Source organism: Leptinotarsa decemlineata, unplaced genomic scaffold (assembly GCF_025532065.1).
Source record: "Leptinotarsa decemlineata unplaced genomic scaffold, Ldec_3_MD MMD2_tig00026282_RagTag_RagTag, whole genome shotgun sequence".
NCBI classification, from domain to species: Eukaryota; Metazoa; Arthropoda; class Insecta; order Coleoptera; family Chrysomelidae; genus Leptinotarsa; species Leptinotarsa decemlineata.
Window position 1 is genome coordinate 18,936,285 of NW_027412668.1, and position 16,513 is coordinate 18,952,797.

At 34.7% G+C, this 16,513-nt stretch overlaps 1 protein-coding gene across 1 annotated transcript in view; it reads right to left on the bottom strand.

Annotated features, from left to right (window-relative positions):
• LOC111514010 (F-box/LRR-repeat protein 4) overlaps positions 1-16,513 on the bottom strand; it is a 39,152-nt gene that overhangs the window by 3,686 nt on the left and 18,953 nt on the right. Inside the window, exons 5-9 of the mRNA XM_074179968.1 lie at positions 16,280-16,405; positions 10,710-10,834; positions 5,428-5,534; positions 5,218-5,373; positions 2,874-3,105 (exon numbers count right to left, since the gene is read on the bottom strand). Coding sequence (XP_074036069.1) covers positions 2,874-3,105; positions 5,218-5,373; positions 5,428-5,534; positions 10,710-10,834; positions 16,280-16,405 — 746 coding nt within the window. The remainder of the gene's footprint in view (positions 1-2,873; positions 3,106-5,217; positions 5,374-5,427; positions 5,535-10,709; positions 10,835-16,279; positions 16,406-16,513) is intronic.

Genomic DNA, 16,513 nt, shown 5'->3' on the forward strand with positions numbered 1-16,513 from the left:
AGCTCTTTTAATGACAGATTATTTAATCAGCTTTGTGTTGCTAATGATGAAGATTTCATCCAATTGCTATTTCACACAGAAGTGCGTTAGTTATAAAGAGGTAATTGTCTGACTCGATTTTACAATATATTTGACTCTGTAATAGAGTTCTTGGAAAACAAAGACAAAGAAATGTACGACAACCTCATCACTTCAAAGAATGATATTGCGTACTTGACAGAACTGTATAAATTATTTAATGATGTCGATCTCCAACTTTAAGGTGACGACTTGAAATTGATTAAAACAAAAAATGTAATTGCTGCTTTTGTAGCCAAATTGCTCTTATACAAGAATAATATCGGCAGACGTGAGTTTTGCAATTTCCCTAATTTGTCAGCAGTATCCTTCAACAACGACGACTTGCTTGTTTACTGCCAACATTTGGAAAAACTCCACAGTAATTTCACAGAACGATTTCAAGAAATACCGGACTGGGTATTGGATCCTGCTGTGTTGACAGCAGGATCACCACAGCTGGAAGAAGAACTAATAGAACTGATAACGAACAAGGAAATAAGAATAAAATTAAAAAATGGATACCAAAAATTTTGGCTACAAAAGCCAATCCCACAATTGTACTCTGGATTGTGGTCCATCGTTCAACGACTTTTGATAGCATTCCCATCATCGTATTTGTGTGAACGTGAATTTAGTCGGTTGCAGATTACCGAACGCGGTGACTTACGGCTGTTTTTGAGTAAATTCGAGCCTGATATTAACAAACTTGTTAAAAGTCATCAAATTCATTGTACGCATTAGATTAGTTTTAAAATTCAAATTGAAATGTTTGTTTTAATAACATGAATACAAGTGTTTATAATATTACAAAATTGTGTTTTACGTTACCCTAATCAAAAAGTCTTATTTTCACATGATACACATAATTTTTCCATTAAAATAATGACTGCGATTGTGATTCTTAAGATGTAGTAAAGTAAAAAAAATTAGGGGGCGCTAGAAAATAATTAATTCTCGAAGTGGGCGGTAGATTTAAACCAATGAGAACCTTTAGCAAAAAATAAAAAACGTGAGCAAAAAAACTGTCAGAATGGTAAACTGATTGATGATAGATTAAAGCTTGTCGCCCACTTGCCCGGCACAGCACAGCACGGCCCGTCCCGTCAAAATACGTATAAGATTGGAACAATGAAAATGAATGGACAACCGCCCACTAGCCCGGCACGGCACAGCCAAGCATTCCAGCTCTCCGATCCTAACCGGCAAATACGGTACGTGCTGTGACGGGCTGGCCAAGTGACTGCGGGGCTGGCCAAGTGACTGCGGGGCTGGCCAAGTGACTGCGTGGCCGGCCAGCGCTTGCCAGCATCAACTTGTTCAAACGTGCCTGGGAAGTTTCTGTCTCTCTGTTTTGCTATTCCATCAGTCGACAGCACAGTATCAGACGGACGAGGGAAAATTGAGTTGCTTGTTAAGGCAGGCTCTAGAATATCCAGAAGTTCTGAAAATTTGCCTGGAGTAGGAAATACTGGAAAAATTTCTCCTCGTCTTCTTTCAGGTCGTTGAAAAAATTATAAAACTCTCCTAGATTTGCCCACTTTCAAATAATGAGCTGGATCCACATCCTTCTTTTTTGTGACTATTTTTTCCTACATTCAATAATGCGGCCACTATAATGACGACTTCTTCGTCAGAACTGCTAGTGATAGACATGTTTCTGTCGCCGCTCGATTTCAACTGAAATTCCCTTGAAATCGAACAAACAGCACCTTCAGTATGCTGGTTGTAGCTGGACAAGTGGGCGATGGCGACGGGTTACTACTACCCGAACGTGCTGTGCCGGACAAGTGGGCGACATGCTTAAGTTGAACTAATTTGAATGATCGGAATAATGGTATTGAAATTTATTTGTGAAATTAACAAGAAAATCAAAATTGTACTCGAATATTTGAAGAAAATGCTGAAATAAACAGTCCTGTATCCAAACAAAATCGTAAGATGGTTTGAGGTTTTTGTCCCTTTTTTTATTTGTAACCACAGAATATTGAATACTGATAAATGGATACGAATCAAATCAAACTATTTGTAGATCAACTTAATAAATTTATTCATGATTTTCAAACTAAAATATGAGTAAACGAGCGAGTAATTGAATTACGAGAAAACTACCGTTTTATGTTATCTGAAAGCAACTATACTACTCAAATTAAAACAGCGTTCAAACTCAAATCACGGTTATCCATTTGAAGGAACAAAATTATGATAAGTATTAATGTACGTGGACTGTATTTCCTGTGACATGAATTGGAATGACGTTCTTTTGCACGATAAATAGAGAGAGCAAATAGTTTAAACTGAATCGAACTGTGCCTACCTCGAGAATTTCAGAGACTCGTTTTCTTCTCTCACACTCCCGAGTTTTTGACGGAATATCGTATACGGGGGAGGGGGGAGAGGAGCATATTGTCACAAATAGAGAAATAGAGGCAAACACAATATTACCGCTGTCTGAATATTGAAGGTGAATACAAAATAAAATACTTTTAGAAAACACCAGAGTAATGAAAAGTACCTAATAAATATGATGAATTGAAATTAATTTCAAAAGACATGTAAAAACTGAACACACTGTATTACCAATTTTCATATTCATAAGATATAATATTGCAATGTATATTAACACCTCAACTGACACCTAAACAGTACCAACTGTAACTTTCATTTTTCGTTTCATGTTTTTCACGTTCGCATGCTCCATTTCCAAACAACAACCCGTAAAATACTTCATGCTGCAGTTGAAGTGTTAGTGTCAACATGTAGAGAAATGTTAATTGATGTGTGTATGTTTTCAGTAATTTTAATTAAGAATTTACCTTTTTAAATTAGGGCATCCTTTAGCTATTAAAAGTAAACAATTTCCTGGATGGTTATTGATCAAACACCATCCCAAATCTAGCTCTTTCAATTTTGAACACTTGGCAAAATATCGAATACCATCTTCAGTTAAAGAAACTGCTTTCCATGATCTCCAAGTAACTAGCTCTTTATTGTATTGAGATACGGTGAGTATTATTGCATCAAGATTTTCGAAACTCTCACACAAATCTAGAAAAAATCTTAGTGTAATCCAACTTTTCACACAAATTTATAAGAAAGGAACTATGTAATTCGTGCAATCAATTAACAAAAAATAATTAATGTAATTTTTTATGAGGGCAGCTTTATTTATCTCACAGCAGTAATACTGCCACTTTTTCATTGCATTTTTATATGTTCTGACTTATGTACCTATGAAAGTATATCAATATCCTTATCTTGACTTGTGGATTATATTAAAAATATGAAAATATATCCCTTTCACTTCGAATAAAGAAGTATCTTTCAATATATGAAATCTAGAACGGTTAACGTAGTCAAGCTGCTGGAAAATAATTCCATGAAAATCAAAAAATTAATAGATAAGTACTCTTTGATCATTCCCATATTGTTTCTCAATTAGTCACAGATAATACAATGAAAAGATAATTATTAAAATACTCCTCAACCATAGAATGAAACTTCTGAAAATAATAAACCCATAAATTAATGAGTTAATTTAATCGTCAGTGTATTTCAGAATATGTTCAAACACATCTCCACCTCTACTTAAACAAACATCTAATCTCTTCAAAAGATTGTCATGTGTAGCGCTTCTGATCAAGTCTGGAGTCAAACTATTGAAAGCAGTTGTAACTCTCGATTTCATATCTTCCATTATTGTTATTGGAGTGGAGTAAACCATATTTTTAATGAAACCCCACACGAAATAATCTAATGGATTGCCATCTGGTGTTCTAGGAGGCCAACGAAAGGGTCCATTATTACCAATCCATCTGTCTTTGAAGATTTCGGTTAAAGCTTCGCTGACTGAATGAGAATTATGGGGTGGAGCACTATCCATTTGGTACCATACACGTTCTCTTCCTGGTCTATTATTTAAAATCATTTGAATTCCATTCTTCAGTAAATCTTCATATTTTGATGCATTCAAATTATCATCATAAAACTCGATATAAAAAATTGACTCATTCTTTATGGCACAAAATACATTGAATTGCCATCTTTCTTGAAAACCCCTTTGGCGGACAACATGGGGATTTTCTGGCGCCCAATAATGACTGTTGTGTCTATTGAAAACTCCATTTTTTGTGAACTTGGCCTCATCTGTCCATATGATATTGTCAAGGAAATGTTCATTCTCTTGAGTCTTGACAAGTAACCATTCAAAAAATTCCACTCTACGAGGTAAATCAGTCTCTTTCAAATGTTGGACACAGTAGAACTTATAGAGATGCATTTATGCTTATTAAGAATTCGACAAATTGTCACGTAGGGTATACCTATCTCCCTTTCAGTCTCGTGCAGAGAAGCATTTGGAATTGCATGGAAGTATCCCAAAACTGTTATACCATTGTCATCATCATCCACTTTAGTCTTCTTACGAATGATTTTTGGACGGAAGGTATCATTCAACCTACAGTTTTTTAGTAGTCGATTTATCACATTATTATTCGGCTTCGGAAGTTGTGGATATCTTTCATGAAATACTCGGCATGTTCTACTTGCAATTTTATTGCACTCACCATAATCTATTAATAAATTCAAGAAATCTTCATTACTGTAACCTAATCTTGACATTATTCTATTATAATTGGTAGTTATCACAATCAGTCAAAACCACCAACGAAAGTCTGACGTTAAATAATTGGTCTATTTATTTTTCCAAAGCACACTATTAAAAAATAATAATGTGTACTGTTGTACGTTAGAGACCAATACCTCAATGTATACAAATTGAAACTTTTTCTAAGGTAGGTACATACCAATTTCGAATTGACTGATCTGAGACAGTTAAAAAACTGGATCAAAAAGAAATATTACTAAGTATAAAAAAAAAGTTGAATATCCAAAATAAGTGATGAATTCAAGAAAGCGAGCAAGAAAATCACGTCAGTTTCCGTTTGAAACAGTTTATCTCGAAAACGGTTCAAAATAGAAATAGTATTATATGAACAAAGTTAATCTAAAATTGGATGTAGAGCTCAAAAATGTTGAAATATACACGGTGTTCCATTTGAAAAAATTGAGTTCCACTCATTTTTTCATGAGATCAAAGTATCTGCATTAGTGAGATATTTCCATATCAAATGAAAACCCAAAAACATAACTTGAACCTACCTAAATTAATATGTCTCAAATGTGGATTTGCTATTAATATATTGATCATGTCAGTATCTGAAATATTTGTTGCCATCAAATCCAAAGAAATCAACTTGGTCAGACCATTTAAGGGCCAATTACGTAAAGGGTATCTGATATCCTTCAGCCTCAAATCTGAAAAAGTAAGTCAGAACAAAAGTTATCATAAAAGATTATCTTAAGATCAACCTGTTAACTGGCTACAACATGAAACTTTCATCAATAAGTCTTCATTCACGAATTCACAATTTCCCAATGACAAATGAGTAAGAGTTTTTGCATGGACTTCTAATAATCTGAAAATAGATTAGAAAAAATAGTGATATAATGAATATCAACTTTTTAAGAAATGATTATTATTAAAATATTAAAAAACCTTGATTTAGTGATATGAGATAATTGTCTGAATACTAAGTTGAGAATTTTTTAAATGACTGTTTAAAGGATAAATAAGGTATATCATGCCTTTTTACCTACTGTAGAATTTCAGATAATTTATATTGCTGTTCTTTTATACATGTACTAAGACATTATATCCTGATATGTTCTATACCCTAATGGGTCGTTCGAATGAATAAACTGATTTGATTGGTTTTGATTCAGAACCCGAAGGTAACCAATGTGCCGAAAAGTGTATAATGAAAATAAATTTTGGAAAAAACACATGCGTTCACAAAATTTTGATCAACAGGTGATCTTTGCTATCCAAAACAAGCACTGTTCCCAAACAGCAGAACTCTGGAGCTGTTGGTAACTGACCCCAATTTTCATATCCAAATCATCTTCAGCGATCAGGCCTATTTCTGGATAAATGGGTACGTGAACAAACATAATTGTCGATTTGGAACGATATCATTTCATATGAGATACAAGAGCTTCCGATGCATCCCGTTTGGTGTGGATTTTGGGCTGACGCCGCCATCGGTCCATATTTCGTTGAGAACGACGTTGGCCAGGCCATCAATGTCAAAAGCGAGCACTATAGGTCGATGATTACCAACTACTTTTGGTCTGAATTGGATGATCTGGAAACCAAAACAACATGTGGATTCAACAAGACGGCGCTGCGTGCCATACAGCTCATGCCACATTGAATATTCTGCACTGGCCACCGAGATCGTGCGATTTGACCCCGTTTGACTTTTTATTGTGGGGGTTTTCTTAAGTCGCAGGTGTATTCGAATAAGCCACAAACCACAGCGGTTCTCAAAGCCAATAGCAGGGGAGCCCACGATGAAAAAATGGGGATTTACTCGAGCGTCATTGAGACATATTAGGTTGCAAAGCTTAGATGATAAGAAGAAAAAAACATTGTATAATATATGCCTTTTCATCGATGGGGGATGCGGCTATAGATTTTTAAATATGTAAAAAAATAATGTTGCATGGACATACTCGAGCGCGTCAGATATTGATAGCATCAATGTCCTACGTATTTTTAATAATGTTGGTATGTTAATCTGATCGTTTGCATGATGTGGGTGGTTGTACGTATGGGTTAAAAGTGAAAAGAAAAAAAAATGTAATCGAGCCCGTCAGATTTTCTAAGGGGGTGTTGAGTGCAACAAAAAAAAAAACTCTCATTCAATAATCTGATGATTTCGATCTGACGCAAACTCGCGGCCATTATTATAATGTGCAAAAAAAATTCGCCATTTTGAAATACTCAAGCGCCTCAGATTAAGATATACATGGTTCATCTATATGTTTTAGACGTGCTGTACCATAATCTGACGATTATCTAGAGGGAATCTTAATATTTTTTAACATTTTTATAATTCATAGAACTTAATTAATTGAAAAGCTCAGGAAATAGCATGCAAATGAATAAGTGTATGTTTTTTTAGGTAGAATACTTGTATTTATAAAAAAATATTTTTTTTAAATGCTAAAAAAAATTTAATTTTTTATAATCAATTGATTAATTCATGAAGCTTATATATTGTATAAGTTTGAAAATGTCCTTATAGGACGAAACTGCAGTAACGTTAGTTACAAATAAAAGTGGTAAAAAACATAGGAAGTTTAATTTCTCTTTTCTTCATTATGATTTCCTACCACGTAGTAACGGCTACATCCATAAATTGATTGATTAATTAATCATCATCTTCATCTTCATCACGAACGAGTCTCTGTGATCAGCTGTGATGGCGTCATGGCAACAGAATTCAGAGTGGGGACGGAGTAATAGATAGTGAATAGAGAATAGAGGAATATAAAATCGGAGAGGGAAATATAGGTATCACACAGCTGCACGAATTAAACTTTATCGACGAATTTTTGATATTTCGGCTTGCGTAAATCGTCAGATTATATATTTTTCGTTATCCTTGAATAAAAAAAAATAAAAAAAAATTAGCTACGCTCGAGAATGCCGAAATGACGTTATTTTTTACAACTTTGCTGCCCTCCCCTTTCTTTACGTCACTCTCAAATTGCCAGATTACTGAAATATACACTTTTTAGCCGGTAATTAACTCACCCTACCTTAATCTGACGCGCTCGAGAATTTCTGATGATCTTTTTTTTTTACTAATCTGATCCTTTATCCTTCACGGGCGGCCTTATATATGAGGCTCATATTTGGTGAAGGTACTTAACGGGGTACAAGGTATCCCCCTGTATATTAATCTGCCGCGCTTTAGTAAATCCCGAAATTCCCGCTTAGACTCCCCTATTACAACAAAACCCATGCCATCTTAAATTCAGCATTATTTATGCGCCAGAGACTCGAAAAATTGGACGTTTTGGATGCGTGCCACTCAGAAAAGCTGTGGCGGCCATTTGATTGATGTTATATTCCTCACATAATGGCATCAATAGGTCCTTCAAACGAATTAAATATTTCGATATCTCACATAAACTTTGTTTTATTTAAATTTAAAGATAGGAATTGTGCTAATGTGGAATTGGCCGCGGTGGTAGTGCGCCCGGCTCACGACCGGAAGGCTGTGAGTTCGATTCCCGCCTCGACCAGATATTTTTCTCGAGAGAATTTATCTGGTTGAAGCTGGAATGATTCTGCAACCGTGTTAGGAATCACACAAAAGGTAAGACCTCGTTAGTCCTTAGTCCTTAGCTTGCACAAGTTTCTCAACTTCTGAGAGTTGTCGTTCGTATGGGGGCGTCAGCTGATTAACGGAAAAAACAGATTTTAAATGGAGAGGAAGTGCTTGGCAAAACAGTTAAGGCTTTTTGCAGCCAAGGTTTTCAGTGTCACTATTTTTCGGGTTTGTAGGCCGTCGATTTTTTAAATTCCTTCCTGACGTTACGCTGGGGTGAGTGGCTAGCTTCTTCAGAGGTTTATACATCCTGTCTGTCATTGTTTCCTTGCATATATATGATTATTAGTAGACAAATTGTCAATTTACAGACGAACAGACCGTATTTATACAACTGAAAAATATTTTTTAATTTGCAAAAAATAGTAATAACTTTGACCAACGTTTTACCACCTGCCATTGTTTCCTTGTAATATATATGATTATTAAATTGTCAATTGACAGACGAATAGACCGTGTTTATACAACTGAAAAATATTTTTTAATTTGCAAAAAAAAAGTAATAACTTTGACCAACGTTTTACAGTCAGCCATTATTTCCTTGCAATATATAATTATCAAGTAGACAAACTGTCAATTGACATACGAATCGACCGTGTTTAGACGAGAGTGGTAGACAATTTGTGATGACACAAGTGTCAATGTTATTTCACAAGATAGATTTTTACTCCAATATTGATACCCAACCATTCGCAATGACTGATTTTTTTTATATTGTTGTTTACAAGACAAATGTGAAGAATAATGCGTCTAGAACCGTTGTTATCAAAAATATTTAATGTTATAATTATAGGAACGACATTTCTCGTTTCTCTTTCGTTCTGCGAGAAAACAATGAATTAAAAATGCAGCATTCGGTAGATTCTGCCGCATTCTATCTAAATCATTAATGAATATACATACTTAAATTATCAATGAATAATAATTTTTTTCATGTTTTGTTTGGAGCCTTTGCTACTTTTATTATCTACAGTTACTGCGGTAAAAAAGATGAAAAAAAAGGTTAGGGACATGAATTATTGTTTTTCACTTCTTTTTTTGGTTTTAACAAATGAATTTTGTCGTTTTGTCGTCTGTCAATTGACAGTTTGTCTACTGAATAATTATATATTGCAGGAAAACAATGGTAGATGATAAAACGTTGGTCAAAATTATCACTTTTTTTTCAAATAAAAAACATTTTTCAGTTGTATAATCACGGTCAGTTCGTCTGCCAATTGACAATTAGTCTACTTAATAATCATATATATGGCAAGGAAACAATGGCAAACGGTAAAACTTTGGTCAAAGTTATTACTTTTTTTTAAAAATTAATAAATATTTTTCAGTTATATAAACACGGTCAATTCGTGTGCCAATTAACAATTTGTCTACTTAATAATCATATATAATGCAAGGAAACAATGGCAGAAGGTAAAATGTTGGTAAAAGTTATAAATTTTTTTTTGCAAGTTTATTCGCGTCTGCCTATACTTTTAATATTGCCAATAGTTGTTGCATGACATATTGATTGTTGACCTTCATTACATTTAAGAGGCAGACGGTAAAAATGGTTCAGAGACACTGTAAAAAAATTATTGACTAACTAATGCCTATAAATTATTAATACACCGGCAAACCGTCTGCCTTGTGAAAATTCGTTCATTTCATACTACTGTTAGTCTACGCTGTGCTTGGCAGACGGTAAAAAATTAATTTTAACAATTTTTTTTTGTTAAATAAAAAAATCATGCTCTAGCCAGAACACCATGTAACTGTCTGCCAATTATTTTTATGTGGGTTGGGTAACATAGCCTTCCGGTTGCATAAATGGCAGACGGTAAAATGTTGGTCAAAGAAGTTAATGTAATGTAAATTTATTTGAAGCATAATACTGTTGCTTGTGGCTGTCAATATGTCACCTGAAAGGCAGACGGTAAAAAATGGTGTCAAAATTTCTGTCATGTGCTCCCGGTCTACCAGCGTATTCACCAGATTTGGCCCACAGCGACTTTTTCATGTTCCCAATATTGAAGAGATCCATGAAAGGACGGCGTTTTGCAAGGATTGATAAGATAAAAACCGAATCGCTGAGAGAACTCAAGGACATATCAAAAAGTGCATATCAGAACTGTTGAGGATTGGAAAAATGCTGGAACAAGTGTATTATATATAAGGGGGATTACTTTGACGGGAACAAAATAGAAATTGATGAAAATTGAGAAAAATGAAAAGTCACCTCATGTTTTGACCAGACAGTGTATGTGTATCAACTTGATATGTTAGAAAGATCTTAGTTACTTTGTTAATGTCAAAGAATTTTTTATAATATTGATTTTATTTTGTTGTACACTGTGAAGTAACTGCAATATATATCAACACAAGGATAACTGAATTTATTACTAAATATTAACAAAGAATTTTACTTACGATGAACAAGCGAAACCCAAACTATCTAAATCATTTCCACACCAAGACAAGTCCAATTTTTTCAAATTTTTGCATTTTTGTTTGAAATAGTTCAATGTGGAATAGTTGACCAGGTGCCAGTAAGGCTAAAAATAAAATAAATTGTAGAAAGCATATCTGTGAATATTGATTCATGAAAAGGAATAAATTCGTCGATATACTTGAAAAAAATCTATTATGTATTCAAGTGAAACTTCATTGTGAGATTTTCACTAAACGGTTTACAAACCCAATATGTTAGCTTCTTCAGGCATGTTCATCCAGGATTAATTTTCAGACTTGAATTTGCCGATGACACGTGGCTCATTTTGGAAATGAGCAATTTTCAACTGGAATATTTGAATGAAAATTGGTGTTTTCAACCTATAATTTTGGTTGTGAGAGGCGACCTGACAGTGGTAGTAATGAAGAGTTAGATATGATTGAATTCATTATTAACTGGATTAGAGCTTTGGGAAAACGGCCCTCAAATCAATAGGAATGAAGATAAACCTAAAATGCTATACACTCCCAGATACATCCAATTTCATTATAGATATCTAATACTACCAAATAATTTGTTCTGTGAGGATAACTTCATTCAGTAGCTATTCACCTTTGATAATGTCTGGAGTAGGAAGTAGACTAAATGTCGAAACTGCAGACCATGGCCAATTAACCCAGAAAATAGCTTCAACACAAGAAGAATTTATGTTAGATTATATTGTCATGACCTGATTCACTGCAACCTTTTCAGATCTATTGTGATGCTCCTTGGTTGTTAGAGCTCACTGTCTTGATCTCTTTGATGAGACTCCATAGACTTGACACTGACCCTCTCATAAAGCTGGCAGCCTCTGGTTTTTCTTCCCCGCATCTTGCGTGTCTCAGCCTTGCTATCGCTTCACTTTCACAGAGCACATGCAGTGCGATTTCTTCCTCTTCTTGACAAAACTTGCATTGGGTTTCTTCTGTCAGACCCACCATTACCCTTACGGTTGTGGTTTAGCAGGTCTTCCGTAAATCTGGGCGATGGTTTTTTTATGAACTCTTTCGCCTGCCTCATTCCTGGGAGCTTATGCCACAAATCTATCGATTCGGTTTGCGTCCATGAGTTTATGGATGTCTTTATACATGCTTTCCCTACCCCCCAGAAGGGTTCTGGGCCAATCATAGCCTTGGATGCGCCTTCACGGGCTAGAACATCAGCCTCCTCATCGCCCTTGTGACCCTCATGTCCCTGTACACAAGCTAGAGTGATCCTATTTTGGGTACTTAGCTCCTTAAGTGCGCTCAGACAGCTACCCACCAGTCTTGAGAAGACTTGAAATGAGCTGAGCGCTTTAATTGCCGCCTGGCTGTCGGAGAAAATGGCAATGGTTTTATTTGTGACCTTCTACCTGTTTATTTCCCCTATACAGTGTTCGTTGGCTACTACTCCTGCCTGGAACACAGTTGCATTATATCCGAGGCTGAGTGCGATTCTCGTCTTTGCTCTGCCTCCGTATATACCGGCTCTCACTCCTTCTTGGGTCTTTGAGCCATCTGTATTTCAAGTTTCTTCCGCTTTTACCGGTGGGCCATTTTGCCAGTCCTCTCTACTTGGTATGATGATATATTTTTGAAAGTTGTACTGCGGAACTGTGTTTGTTATCCACGGAATCTATGTTGGGTCACGACTAATAAGATTATGCTCACATGAACAAGGAAGTATTTTGAATTATATCACATAGGTTAGTCTTGCAGAGGTTTTTCGTCCATGCAGCTTTAGGGCCATACTGAAGTTATTCAAGTAGATCACCTGCAGACCGCAGTTTCGAAGTAATACCTCAGTACAGGAAAGATCCTACCCACTCAGCAAAGCAAAGTGTCATAGTAAAGTTACTATGTCTCTGTGACCTATGATATATGATTGATTGTAATTCTGTTCGAGACAGAGTAACTTTAATAAAAATTGACAAGTCATCAGTGATATGGGAAAAATATTTTTGGCAAGGAAGATACTGAATCACATAAATGACCACTTCTCCAGTTATAGTGTGGTTGACGACCAAACAGAAGACAGAGCTACGCAACCTATGGGTGAAGGTTATACCAACTTTTAGACCCCAGTGCATACTCAACGTGATGTTTCACTGCCAAATAGTAATAATGCCTCTTTTTATAAATAAGCAACTCATCACTGATGAGTCACATCTTACCTTTTTGTGCCTAAATATACAATCAATTAGAAACAAGATGGACGAATTGTACATATTCCTATCAGACCAGAAATTACCTAAAGTTGTTTTTCTGACAGAGCACTGGCTCAAAAATGGTGAGCCATTAGTGATTCCTGATTACATGTTAACTTCTATTTTTTGCAGAAGTAGTTTTTCTCATGGTGGTAGAGCCATTCTCCTTCATAATTCAGTTCTTGATTCAATTGTTGTATTCAACTGTTGTTGAATACAGATAACAGATCCAGCTATTGCATTGAAACAGACAGATAATAGAGATATAGAAGCATACAAAATCAATGAAGTAATTCAGAACCATCCATTCTCTTTATCAAACAGTAGAGAAAGGGGCATAATAAAAACTATACGACAAAAAATAAAAAATCTTGTTTTCACGAAAGCTGATAAATCGAATGCCATCATTATCCTTGAACGAGAAACATATGTTCAGAAAATTGAATCAGTCAATCAAAATGAAAACCTTACTGTCATCAAGAAAGACCCAACGAAAAAATAGTCAAAATAAACTGAAAAATTTTCTCTCAGATACTAAAATCATTTTCATGGAATCAGAGAAACGAAGAATCACCAACATGAACCTCTCTTGCCCTGAACTATATGACCTGATAAAAACACAAAGGATAACCCCATAAGACCAGTAGTTTCGTATATAAATAGTCCGGTAAGAGAACTAGGAATACGTCTCAACAAGTTGTTAAAAAATATTACCAATTTCATCTCACCTCACAACATTAAAAATTCAACGACTTCAGTAGAAAACATAAGGAACCAAACCACGCCACATAATTCAAGTTTAGTTTCATTCGATGTAAAGAGTATGTTCTCCAACATACCGTACAAAGAGTGTAAGTGTAAAGTGACATATCACTTCCTTTGAAGTTTCAACAGCTTTAGATGTGTGCCTAAATCAGAGCTACCTACAGTTCAACAACAAATTTTATAAACAAGATTCAGGTTCACCAATGGGCTCACCCCTTAATCCACTTTTAGCAGACTTATTTATTCCGACCTAGGTAAAAAACATATTTATTTTTGGTACAGATACGTAGACGATATTCTCATCTGTTCCAGAGGTACTACACAACAGCTGCACCAATTTATGACATTCATGAATAATGTCAATAGCAACATTCAGTTCACACTCGAAACAGAGATAGAGAAACAGATAAATTTCTTAGACCTGACCATAACACATAATCAGAATAAATTTGAGTTCAATGTTTTCAGAAAACCTAGCTATACAGACATTACCATCCCAAGCGATTTTTTCCATCCAGACAGTCATAAATTAGCAGCCTAAAATTCAATGTTGCACAGAGCATTCTCACTGTCTTTGTCTGCTAACAATCTAGCTAGAAAAATTGATATAATTACATAGATAGGTCATAATAATGGTTTCAACGCAGATACTATCCAGAAGTTAGTCAGAAAAAGCCGTAAACTCACTTACAGATTAATATGCCCTCAGGTCAAACAACCAGAAATCAAGTAATGGGTAACTCTAACATATTTTTAAAAAAGAACAGACAATTGCGGGTTTTTTCAAAAAAAAAACAATGTGGAAGTGGCATTCAGACCACATGACAGGTCTGATTTCCTTTTCAATGTCAAAGATAAGGTGAACAAGTTGGGGAAATCTGGAGTTTATAAGCTTAAATTAAAAATAGAAAACCTTGGGTCACCATAGGAATTAGAATTTCTTAAATCTATAGGGGATTAATAAGAAATGCAAAAGATATGTATTACAAAGACAAAATGAATAATGATGTTAATGAAGTGAAAGACACATGGAATATTGTGAATGAATTGCAGAGGTTGAACAATAACCAAAAATTTGCACATCCTGACACTAATAATGACTTTTACAGTTCTGTGGCTGAGAAATTAACTAAAATCCATTAATGTACCTTCAAACAGTATCAATCAACAAACCATGCATTTTTATAACACCAATATAAGAGAACAAAAATGGATAATCATTAACCTGAGAAACAAAAAACCATCTGGAACTGACAATGTGTCTATCAGAATATTTCAAAACTCACCAGATTGCACTCTACAGGTTCTTGTTTAATTCATAAACGAAACTTTCAGGCATAGAATATTTCCACCATTTTTTAAAACATCAATGGTCATACCTTTGCCTAAGGCGGTGATCCTAATGATCCATCAAACCTAAGACCAATACCTTTACAACCAACTCTAGCAAAGTTGATTGAGAAATATTTAGTTAAAATAAGACTTAATGACCATTTTAATATAAACAAAATAATCACCCCTCATCAACTTGGGTTTCAGGAAAACAAAAGCACTAATGATGTAATATATAATTTGCTCCATAAAGCATACAGCAACTTGAATGATGGTGAGGCGACTGCGGCAGTATTCTGTGACTTGTGAAAAGCTTTTGATTGTGTTGCAGAGGCTACATCAAATGTGGAATGACTGGAAACTGCTTGAAATGGTTTGAATCCTATCTTACAGGACATAGATAATTTGTTAAGATCAATAGTTGTTCAAGTACAAAGAATGTGAAAGCAGGAGTGCCCCAAGGATCTTTCTTAGGACCCATACTTTTTTTTACTATAATATAGTAAAAAAAGAATGAAGGAGACATAAAAAGACATATTATTTAAATGCCATTATAAAACTCAACATAATTTATACAAAAGCATCTGTAATGTATAATTACTTTTAAGTGCAATCTACAAGAAATTCACAAGGAAAGTACTACACTAGTGGAAAATAAGATCTCTACTTTATAAATCAGATAAATTAATATAAATCAGAGAAATTCGAGGAGCATATAGGCATTATGAATAGGAAACTTTCTACCGGGTGTTTTGCACCCGAATAGTATCAAAAGAATTAGGATTTTACACAGCAAAAAATGTTTATTATGTCCTCATAGACTCTCATCTGAGGTATGGCATAACATTTTGGGGTGTATGCAGTAAACAGCTGTTTCAATCTGTTTTCATATTACAAAAACCTCACCACAATACTGGACAAGCTAGCCAATTAAAGGTTCATATCCCAACAAGTAGTCAAATCAAGAACTCAATTATATATAATGGAGTAGGTACTACTAACATTAAGAAGAAACTTAAAGGCAATTCTAGTCAAAAAGGCTTACTATACATTAGAAGAATTTTTTGAGGATAACTTTGACACATGTGTTTGAAGGATCTGTGCAAACCAGTTCAGGAAACAAAATTGTTGGAATAGGTATCACGGAAAAAATAAACGGTTAAAAATGACAAATATTTCAAAAATGAGACCACCAAACATTTTTTAAAGTGATAAGCTTACCTTCAAATTTATACTTTGCCAGAGGGATTGCTCTTCAGAAATCAATTTCCATTTACGACTTACTTGAGCACATTTGCTTAAAGATTTCAAATCTAAGAACTGGAATATGTGCACCAACAGTTCATACTGAAAAAAGATTTTATTGCTGTCATATATACAAACAGTAACTAATTCATTGAAAATTTTATTAAAATTTCGGGTATACTTTATATATTTGAAATAATAAATGTTTTA